Here is an 11880-nt window from a genome sequence, read left to right on the forward strand (position 1 = left end):
CCTACACATACAAAATGATGGATCTAAATCAGCTATTACCACTCAAGAAAGAGATCTTGGAATCACTGTTGATAGTTCTCTAAAAACATCTTCTCAACACGCAGAAGCTGTCAAAAAAGCTAACAGAATGTTGGGAACCATTAGAAAAGGGATGGATAATAAGACCATAAATATAATAAATCCAACAACACCCTGAATACTATGTACATTTCGGGTCATCACATCTCAAAAAACATATTAGAAATTAAATGGTACAGAGAAGGGCAACAAAACTGATTAACGATATGGAACAGCTTCTGTATGAGGAGAGATGAAAAAGACCAGGACTATTCATCTCGGAAAAGACATGACTAAGGGGGATATGACAGAAGTCTATAAAATCACGAATGATGTGGAGAACGTGAATAAGAAAGTATTATTTTCCCCTTCACAGAACACAAGAACCAGGGTCACTCAATTAAATTAATAGACAGCAAGTTTAAAATAAACAAAAGGAAGTACTTCTTCACATAGTGGGACTCATTGCTGGGGGAGGTTGTGAAGGCCAAAACTATAACTGGATTAAAAAAATTATTAGATAAATTCATGGAGGATAGGTCCATCAACGGTTGATAGCCAAGATGGTCAGGAATGCAACCCCGTGCTTTGGATGTGTCTAACCCTCTCGTTCAGTCTCAGCATCTGGCAATAACAGGGGATGGATCATTTGATGAGTTACCTGTTCTGTTCATTCCCTTTAAAGCATCGAACATTGGCTACTGTCAGAAGACAAGATATTGGGCTGAACGGACAATTGGTCTGATGCAGTATAGCCATTCTTATGACAAAATATTGCTTATGTGAAGAAAGTATGTTGTCTTTCTCTGTTGTTCATGGCTTAGTATGCTTGATTTTTCCTCCAATACCAAATCGAGACAAAATAGAAAAAAGCCAATTTGTCAAAAATTCATCTCAATTTCATGAAAAATCCTGTAAGCTTGTCACATCTCTTTTGTAGCAAAAGGGGTTTAAAGGAGTGGACCTCATCGAGATTTCATGAAGATCTGTTCTAGATTTCCACTACATAAAATGGTTTATTGGCATTTTTGTACAAAACAAAACCATTTGTGATCATTGTATTATAACTAGCTGAGCCATGTGTCCTGCCCCAAGAGGTCGCCATATATTTCATCTCTCATTATAGGAGGGGTCAGTAGCAGTCTATTATTGAGGTTACTTGATACTTCCTACTATAATATCCGGTCACAGTTGCTTATAACTTTGCCAAACTAACTGTTTGGGTTGATATTTTCCATATGGAAAAAAATAGTATGGATTCACACAAAGGGAACAAATTATGTTGCACAGGCAATCTTAATTCCGGCAATTCCTAATTTTTGATGTTTGACTTTGCAACCTCAATAATGTTCTTTTAATATAGCTGATATTATAAACAAACACATTATACACAAAAAACTCTGTTTCATAAAAATGACATTCTATGAATATGAAAATAACAAGCAGATACGGTGGTGGTCTGGCACTTTTAAGAAGTGCTCATTATCTAGTTCAATCAGTGAAAAAGTCAAACTTTGTTCTGAATGTGTCATTTCCTATTATACTACACACTATTAAACCAGCTCTCCTCTCAAACACCCCTTCTGCTAGGAAAGTTGCAGAACGCAAATTTCCTTTGCTTTTCAGTGCTGTTTGTGCCCCACGGTACAGGACAACACTAATGTGACTAAAATGCAAGTTTCCAAAACAGTTTTCATATGTAGGTGATCTTTGATTCCTTTTTAATTCTGCACCCCGACAAAGGGAACTCATTTCTTCCATGCTTTCTGCTGTTTTTCTCTATTGCCATATGTTAACCTGAATGTTACTTCTTTTGTTACAAAAGTGTCCAAATCAAGGATTCTAATACTGGTTGCACAATTATATATCTGATATGTAACTGTTCAACTGAACATCTATACATTCTGGATCCCTTTTATGGAGTGCTTTGGCTTCTGAAGACATTTGTATATTTCTTGCATGTAACTCTAAGTTGTTTGAGATAAAAACCTCTGTACACATGACCTTTGTCTTGTGATAACTATGCAAAGAGTTTAAAGTAATGCATAACAAATTGCATGTGAATTGCCAAAGTCACCACTAAAGACTTAATATTTTGCCAAATTACCACTGTCATTTACTATTTTAAGGATAAAGGAAAATTGGAATCTCAGATACTGTTGTGCACTGATGACAAATACTGACTCTTTAAATAGTGAACAATATACAGACATTAAGGTTCATTAAATTTGTCTCTGAATAGGTAACATTTGATTGTACACATCTTGCCTATACATATTAAATGCTGTTAGTTCACATTTGTTTAGTTTAAAATTCTCCAAAAATATTGCATCCTGACTGGCTGACTATAAGAAGCTTTGTCAAGGCTTTCAAATACAGACATCCTCCTCTTCTCTAAGCAACAGGGAAAGAATTATCTAACTAAATGTGGCTTCTTCTGTGAGTTTACAATGAGATTAAGCAAATATTGATATTATATTTATTATCAGATTTCTAACTGTAAATTGAGATCAACTACAATACCTCTGATTACTTCATTTGGTGCTCTATGTTGTACACTGCTCCACCAAATACCATTTCAAACTAACTGGGATACAGCTGAATAATATTAGATATTTAGTACACACCTAATCCAAATTCTAGTTTTTTCAATGTACTTTTTCCATTCAGTTACTCTTGAAAGAATAGAAGTTTTTCCTTTTTTGAGAAAGGTTTGTTAAAATAAGATATAAGTTAATATTACTGAAGTGTTTCATCCTACCTGCTGTATAGGTTCTGCAAAGCACAGTTAATATCCAAAGCAAACAGTAGAACATTTTCTTTATAATAACTGGGAGCAGGGAACACTGTAATAAAAATAGACATAAAAGTTATTTATTTCAACTGATAGGGCACTTCCTCCAGCTCTCTCAAGGCTGTACACCAATACAATATTCCACAAATAAAATAAATACAAAGGTAAACAAACGTAATTATTTATTTTAAGTCTTTTTTCCAGTTGACTATATTTCCCAAAGAAAGAACTTAAATTGATGTTTGCCTTATTGGAATCCCTAATTTTATGCTTACTAATTTAGAAGCTTCTTCACATCATCTTAACAACAAACCTTGACTCTGTTCAAATATCCATACTTCAGCAGGAGGGATATGGCACATGTGTTCCAGTATGTGCATTAATAAACCCTGTGCAACCAGTTACTCTATTGGGTATTATAGGTAAACATTGCAGTGCAATTAGTGTATAGTAAGAAGCCTAGGACAGGCACTTTTTTTTTAAGAAGCTATAACTCAAAATAAAATCTCTTAGAATGGTTCCATTTTCTTTCTGTAAAGGGGTTGGCTCCATCCATTAAGATCTTAATTCAGCAAAGCACTTTACCATGCTAAAGTGCTAAAGTTTAAGCATATGCGCAGTTCCACCAAAGTCAATGAAGCCATTCATCTGCTTAAACATAGCCGAGATACTCAGATGAGTTACTGATAGACAGGAAAAGTTCAAGTATAACATGCTGATAATAATATCTTTATTTCTTTATTATTTAATTATGCATACACTCAAGTTTTCCTGGATTTTAAGGGGCATGTGTTATTTCACATCTGTAATGGACACCTTTTTGCCTTGACTATTTCCTATCTACTAAACCCTCTCATTTTTTATTATTCGTTCATTATCATTATCATCATTGCTAGTACCCAGGAGATCCAATCAGAATCAGGGCCCTGTTGTGGTAGGGGTCATACAAATGCATACGAAGACCTGGGGAGCTTACTATCCAAGGCCTTGCAACCATGTCCATGTGGGAACAGGTCACTGTGGACCAATTCAATTTTAGATGCATATCTACAGAATTTAGTGACAGAGCAGTTTTGACTTCTTTTCTCTCCTATTAGCTCTGCAGAGACAACTGAATTCTATTTACTTGTTGATGTACAAAAAAAAGGTATTCAAAAAGTTTCAATCAATTTCACCTGTGCAAAGCCATTTAACACAGTCATACTCAGACTGAGGCTCGTGAGCTGCAGGTAGCTCTTTAATGTATCTCCTGCGGTTCTTTGCAGCTACAGTGGAAAGATGGGACCTGGCAAGCCGTGTCATGGCATGCGTACACAATAATGCAAGCAACATTGTGCTCACCAGGGGAATCTTTTTTGTTTTTTAATTGTTTTTCCCATACTTTGTAGCTAGCCATAAATATGGGTTTTCTTCAAGTAGTGTGGATCGTGATGCAGGAGCTGCAAGTTGACTAGTTGCACACTTCCACCACAGCACCATGGCTGCAAAATCACTCGAAAGAAAACAAACAGAGATTCAGGTTAAATGACAGCATCTGATCCAGTTGTGTAAAATTCGCTGGAATTCAATATTTGACATGTTTGAAAGACTCAGTGAGCAAATGTGGGCTATAACAGCTGTGTTTTCAGATCGCTCTGTAATAAAACAATCTGATGCCTGAATGCTTCAGCTGCAAAATGTGCACTGACAAATTAATAGAGGATCTCTTACCACTACTTTCCACTTTTAAATGCACTACAACTGCCATGTCAAATTTACCCAATTTGTAACAGTCTTCTTCAAATTCACCTCAAAAGCAAAGCTCCTGTCGAAAACAGAAAAGTCACCGATTTCAAGGCTGCTGTCCGTCGCTCTCTGGAGCATTACATGAAACCCAATGATCCTGCCATAACTGCCAAATCTGCACTTACAGCCTGCTTGTTAAATCGACACCATAAACACATGTGGTTTCTTTTGCCTGTCCGACAGATCACTGCTAAATCAAAACTTCTGCAACTTGCATCGATGTTATAAATAGAAGAACTACCAAGTCCTGTGGCTGACCTGAGAAGTGCTGAACTGGATCAGCCAAAAACAGAGTCAGCACCGAAAAAAATGCATGAAACTGAGAAGAGTGCAATAGTGATGCTTTAGGTAAAAATTATACCAAAAAGGAGAATGAGGAGAATGCAGTAGAAAATGAACTGGAAAATTACTTCAGGGAGCCTTGTCCTTCATTGGAACACAGTCCATTGGAGGGGTGAGAGGTCAATGGACAGCATTTTCCAAGGCTTGCAAAACTGTAAAGAGTTACCAGAGCATTCCAGGATTGTCTGTGCCTGCAGAACGTGTGTTTTCCAACGCTGATCTTACTGTTAATCATCTGTACACAAGACTGACACCACAGAATGTAAACGTTAATTTTCTTAACAAAAATCAGCAGTGGAGTTGAAATGCAGCATTTTTCAAACTTGATTCATGTGAACTGGACTCTGAAGCTTATTTTTTTTTTTGTAATCGGATTTTTTGTGTTTTTGGACAGCTCAGGGATATTATGTAAAAAGTTAAAACAGCCTCTGAAAAGTGACTTTTTGCAATCTTTTTTTTAAAAAAGGCATTAGTAATATTTGAGGATATTATGTAAGAAGTTGCTACCGTTAGTTGTTCCTACAGATTTACCCTTTTTTTCCCCCATCATTGATGAGTATAATTTAAACTATTTATAAAGCTGAAGGGAAGGAATGTATTTTCAGGTAATTGAAAAAGTGAGTTTACATAAGACTATCTTTATTGTTAGTAAAGACACTTGACTAATATAATATATGTGGTGAGGGGTATTTTGTCAGCTTGTTAACAATTAAACATTTAACCGATCTAATTTTACCAGTTTAAACCAGTACTTTTTTAAATGATGTTTTACATTCTTAGTATTAACTACTTATGCTAAGCAATCTGTTCCATCTTGTATACACACCTTGTCTGAGTATGTTTCCCAGACCTGAAGAAGAGCTCTGTTTAAGCTCAAATGCTTTCTCTCTCACCAACAGAAGTTGGTCCATTAAAAGATATTACCTCATCCACCTTGTCTCTCTAAAGCTGTAAGAACTTTATTAGCCTGATGTCTAATGGTTGCAGAACAATTAGTACACCTTAAACATTACTACTAAAAGTCAAAACAGGTGCCAATAGGGCTTTTAGAGAAGTGCCTGTAAGAAGACTGACAGACAAAAAAGGAAATCAAGCAGTTTGTATTAGGCATGCAAAGGAATCCACAAACTGCAATATTTTGGATGGCAGACACTGCAGTGAAATAAACTAAAAAAAATTTTTGATTGCTTTTACAGATATAGTTAACAAATCTTAATATTAGAAGGAGAAGAAAGATTTGCAAAAGCTAACAGAACTTACATTTTTGTTGTACTAGCTCAAACTCCTGCATTAGCACATAGTATTGCTTTAAAAAGAGATCTGTAAATGAGGAAGAGAAACAATGTAACTTTTTTTTAACTTGATAACCTTGTCTGTTTTTTAGTTTGTTTCTAAATAAGAAATTCAGGTCATTTGCCCAGGAAGACACTATAATGACTCGAGAACCTTATAAATGTCAGGAGAATTAAATTTGAGCAATTGAGGGAAAGTGATTTTTAGTCAAACTGCTTACAATTCTTGGTTTGTTTTTATTAATACCTATTTAACTTCAGTTACTAACATTTTGGATACAGGACGTCTTTAACAAAGACTTGACACTCCTGCCCCTTCAGGTAAAGTAGTAGAGATCAAAATTAAAATACTTCAAGACCCCCAAGAAGTCATTTAACAAAAACAGGAAGTTCAGACATGACATTCTTGATATTTCTAAGGTAAAAAACAAGCAAAAAGAAAATGTTAAGAACCTTTCAGGTTTTCATTTTACATCATAAAGAAGCAAAAATAAAAAAAGGAACTATTTTAGTTTTTATAGACCCTGTGGATGTCAATTTTGCAGATTCTTGTAGAGATGTTGGTATCCTGGTCAAATTCCTATTTGAGTAATTATGTTCTATCTAAATTCTCACTGAAATTTCAGCTACATATAGCACTCTTCGTTTCATGTCATAAGCTATTGTATAACAATACTGGTTATTAAACAGCTGAATTCTACATCTGAGGTTGTCTTCAATAATAAGTGGAGTTGTTTATGTACCGTATGTTTAAATACTATGAAAATAACTTTTGATTCTAAACACATGGTTTATATTAAATATGTCTAGCTCATTATAAATATTGTAGCACTAATCTTGTAAACACTTATGTACATGAGGGGACGACTCCTATGTATGAAGTTAAGTGTATGTAACTGTTCACAGGAAACAACTTGATAAACATTCTAGAGTATTCAACAATGAAAATAAATGGAGCTATATTCTTGTTTTTGCACATTCTTAATCAACAACAGCACATACAAAAAATGTGGGAAATTCTGGCTCTCAGTATACTGTGTTTGCTTTTCCAGTAAATTAAGCTTTTTCAATTAAATATGTACAACAGATTTTTGTATCACCTGGCTAGCACAGTTTGAATTGTACATCCTTTGACTAAAAGAAACAAAGTTGAATAACCAGATTTCCCCCCTTGTTTTAAGTCACTGAATATATTTAGTGACAAAAAAGCATTAAGAGCTACAATAAGATTATGAGCTACTGATATGCCACAACCAACTGCCAAATTTATAGGAATAACTTTTTACCTCAAAATACAGAGCTATATAAAGGGGATTGGGAGAGACTAAACATAAAACAGGAGTAGCAATGCCACCTAAAATAGACAGCTTTTGTACCCACTGCTCCAGACATAAAGTGTTAATAGGATTCCCTACCTCAGAAAGCCACGCCAAATAATCAGAAAGTAATGTCTAATGGCCAGTCCAAGGAACGCCAGATGCTTGATTATCCCTGTGCAGGATATACACAATTCTCACTGATGTTCTAGGAGTGGGAGAATTTGACCTCTCATTTCCTAGAATCAGTTTCAGAAGCATGAAACAAAGAAGCATAGGGAGTTAATGAATGTCCACAAAAGTGAGTTCAAGACTTTCAGCAACCCCTGTAATGTGGTATGTGGAAGCTGACACCAAAGATGACAAACCTGCTCATGCACAGGCAACCTTAATTTGGCCTCCTTGTGCATATCTAATATTATTACAACTGGCCGGAAGTTTTCTGACAACATTTTTTTTCTCAAATTGCTGATTAATTGAACAGAATTTGTTTCAGAAAGGAGTCATTTTTGAAAAACTTTTCATATAAAAAAAAATTTGGGAAAAAGTTTTGAAATTGTTGAAACATCCCATTCTGATTTTTTTTTAATTTGCTGGAGAAGTTTTAAAGAAAGTCAAAGCACTGAATTGATGGAAGTAACTGACTAAACACTTGGAACCAGAGCATAAATCAGCTTTTGAAAGCAATAGCTTCTTCTGCAGGTGCAGTAAAATCAGTTTCTTCATTTCAGTTTATTCAACTATAGAATAATAGAATCATAGAAGATTAGGGATGGAAGGGACCTCAGGAGGTCATCTAGTTTAACCCCCTATTCAAAGCACTACCAACCCCAACTAAATCTTCCCAGCGAGGCCTTTGTCAAGCCAGGCCTTAAAACCCTTTAAGGATGGAGATTCCACCACCTCGCTAGGTAACCCATTCCAGTGCTTCACCATCCTCCTAGTAAAAAAGCTTTTCCTAATATCCAACCTAGACCTCCCACCCTGCAACTTGAGACCATTGATCTTTGTTTTGTCATCTGCCATCACTGAGACCAGCCTAGCTCCATCCTCCCTGGAACCCCCTTTCAGGTAGTTAAAGGCTGCTATCAAATCCCCCCTCACTCTTCTCTTCTTCATACTAAACAAGCCTAACTCCCTCAGCCTCTCCTCATAAGTCATGTGCTCCAGCCCCCTAATCATTTTTGTTGCCCTCTGCTGAACTGTCTCCAATTTGTCCACATCCTTTCTGTAGTGGGGGACCCAAAACTGGAGAAAATACTCTAAATGTGGCCTCAAGTGCCAAATAGAGGGGAATAATCACTTCCCTCAATCTGCTGGCAATGCTCCTACTAATGCAGCACAATATGCCGTTAGTCTTCTTGGCAATAAGGGCGCACTGTTGACTCATATCTAACTTCTTCTCCACCGTAACACCCAGGTCCTTTTTGGCAGAACTGCTGCCTAGCCCGTCAGTCCCCAGTCTGTAGCAGTGCTTGGGATTCTTCCATCCTAAGTGCAGGACTCTGCACTTGTCCTTTTTGAACCTCATCAGATTTCTTTTGGACCAATCCTCCAATTTGTCTAGGTCAATCTGTATCCTATCCCTGCCCTCCAGTGTATCTACCACTCCCCCCAGCTTAGTGTCATCTGCAAACTTGCTGAGGGTGCAATCCACTTCATCCTCCAGATCATTAATCATTAAGAGGTTGAACAAAACTGGCCCCTGCACCAGCCCCTGGAGCATTCCATTTGTTACCAGCTGTTCACTAGACATCGAGCCGTTGATCACTATCCATTAAGCCCGATGATCTAGCCAGCTTTCTATCCACCTTACAGTCCATTCATCCAAACCATACTTCACTAACTTACTGGCAAGAATACTGTGGGAGACCGTATCAAAAGCTTTGCTAAAGTCAAGATATATCACATCCACCACTTTCCCCACAACCACAAACCCAGTCATCTCATCATAGAATTTCTTCAGTTCAATGACTTCACTCAAAATCAGAAAACTGACTGGGTGTTGAACAAGTAGGAAAGCTTGTTTTCCTCTTCCAATCTATGAATAAGAATGATGAGTGACGGGATGAGATCTATAATTTTTAAAATCTTTGAAGGACAAGGTGACCAGAAACATTAGTTACAGATAATACTTCTTTCATTTCATAAAGCAGTTAATTTTAAATACAAAACATGTTTTGATAAACTTACTTTTTTCTTACCTATTCAGCACATTTAAGGTAGTTTTATTTAACTAAAACAATAATTTTAAAAGCTATTTGTGTGCATTTTTAATTTAATTCCAGTTTCCATCCCAATGTAGTTTGACAAATCACAAATAAAATATTAAACCATAGAGTGCATATATATCATTCACCTTTTTCTGACATAATAAAAAACATAAAAAATAAGAATCTGAATAATTATATGTTAAACTACATAAATGCTTAAATCAATGTGTATAGAATAAATATAATGTAACCTGGTTAACAAGTTGTACTACCTAATTTAGTTTAAAGGCTACATTTAGTTGCAAATCAACATGTTTTAATGGCTCTACCAACCTGTTAGACTCAACCACTCCTTAGGAGGATAACTAAAAATACAATTGCAAAACAAGATTAAAATTATTTAAATCAATATTTTCTGCTTGCTGATTCAAATCAATTATTTAAATCAATCCACTCTGCCTGACAGTGATGATGCTGATCCTACGCAAAGTTGCCAGTGCTGCTACTAATAGAATCACAGAAATGTAGAGGCAGAAGGGACCTAAAGAGGTCATCAAGTCCAGCCCCCTCTGTTGAGGCAGGACCAAGTATACCTCACTCAATAATTTCCTATGTTCATTGCCTCTGAAGTATCTGGCACTGGCCACTGTCGGAAGACAGGATATTAGGCTAGACCAGTGTTTCTCAACTGGTGTTCCGTGCTGTTCTCCGCGCCGCCGAGAGCAGCTGTTCTCCGCGCCGCCGAAAAAGGGAAGATGTCCTGGATTTTTCGGTGGAGGGTAAGTGTAATTTAATTTATATTTAAATGAGAAACGCTGACCTAGTTGTTTGTATATAATTTGCTTATGTCAACATTTTTTTTGGCCCCATATGTAAAAATACTGTTAAGAGTTTGGGGGGGTTCCGCAATTATTTATCGAGTTCAAAAGGGTTCTGTGGCCAAATTTAATTGAGAAACACTGGGCTAGACAGACCATTGGTCTGACCCATTATGGCCTTCTTATGTATACTGATCCTTTTAGGCCGTTCCTGACAGCTATTTACCTAACCTGCTCTTAAAAACCTGCAATGATGGGGATTCCACAACCTTCCTTGGAAGCCTATTCCAGTCTTTAACTATGCTTATACTTAGAAAGCTTTTCCTAATATCTAACCTAAATCTCTCTTGCTGCAGCTTAAACCATTACTTCTTGTCCTACCTTCAGTGGCTATGGAGAACAATTGATCTCCCTTCTCTTTATAATAGCTCTTCACATATTTGAAGACTTATCAGGTCTTCCCAAAGGCTTCTTTTCTCAAAAAAAAGGGGGGTGTTGTTTTTTTGTTTGTTTGTTTTGTTTTGTTTTTAAGTCTTTCGTCATAGGTCAGGTTTTCTACATAATGTTGGTCACACTAACAAGGAGAGTCACAAACTCCTAGCTTCACCGTTTTGTCTCCTTTGTCTATGAGAAGGAAAAATATTGCTGGAAAACAGTCTTATGGGCATGTCTACACTGTAATTAGACAACTATGGATAGCCCATGTCAATCCACCTAAGGCCTACTTAATTATGTTGCAGATGTTTGGGCTTGGGCTGGAGCCCAGACTCTAGGACCCTGTGAGATGGGAAGATCCCAAGGTTTAGGCTTCAGCCCAAGCCGAAAGTCAGCTGATATGGGCCAGCCATGGATTTTTAATTGCAGCATAGACACAACTAAATGACTTAAATAGGCCTGATGGGTGGATTTTATATCAGTCTTCAAGGGGTGCTTGATCTTGGAACTAACCCTTTCTTACTCATTTGGTTGAATTGGGGGAACCACATGTTCAAAGAACAGTTTAGTATGATGCTCAGCATTGGAGTTCGCCCCATAAGATGATTTAATTAAGTCCCTGCACATTATGCTTCCTTCATGCATGAAACCCATCTGGCACTCTGTATCTGACTCTATAGATTGAAACAGGAACCTAATCATGAACTCTTTTAAGCAATCTGCCTGAGAAGACTGTTGGAGGCCCAGTGCAATTTGAGTTGCCTGACCACTGTCCTACAGGCCTAGCTTAGCTTCAGTTGCTTGCTTGGCTATTCTGACCCCTGTAGC

General features: G+C 36.8%; 1 protein-coding gene across 1 annotated transcript in view; it reads right to left on the reverse strand.

Moving 5' to 3' along the window:
- IL31RA (interleukin 31 receptor A) overlaps window positions 1-4714 on the reverse strand; it is a 70274-nt gene extending 65560 nt beyond the window's left edge. The window contains exons 1-2 of the mRNA XM_067569013.1: window positions 4610-4714; window positions 2819-2903 (exon numbers count right to left, since the gene is read on the reverse strand). Coding sequence (XP_067425114.1) covers window positions 2819-2903; window positions 4610-4714 — 190 coding nt within the window. The remainder of the gene's footprint in view (window positions 1-2818; window positions 2904-4609) is intronic.
- Between the last annotated feature and the right edge of the window lie 7166 nt (window positions 4715-11880).

This window comes from Emydura macquarii, unplaced genomic scaffold (assembly GCF_026122565.2).
Source record: "Emydura macquarii macquarii isolate MOO-44397 ecotype Brisbane River unplaced genomic scaffold, CSIRO-AGI_Emac_v2 contig_2897, whole genome shotgun sequence".
NCBI lineage: Eukaryota > Metazoa > Chordata > Testudines > Chelidae > Emydura > Emydura macquarii.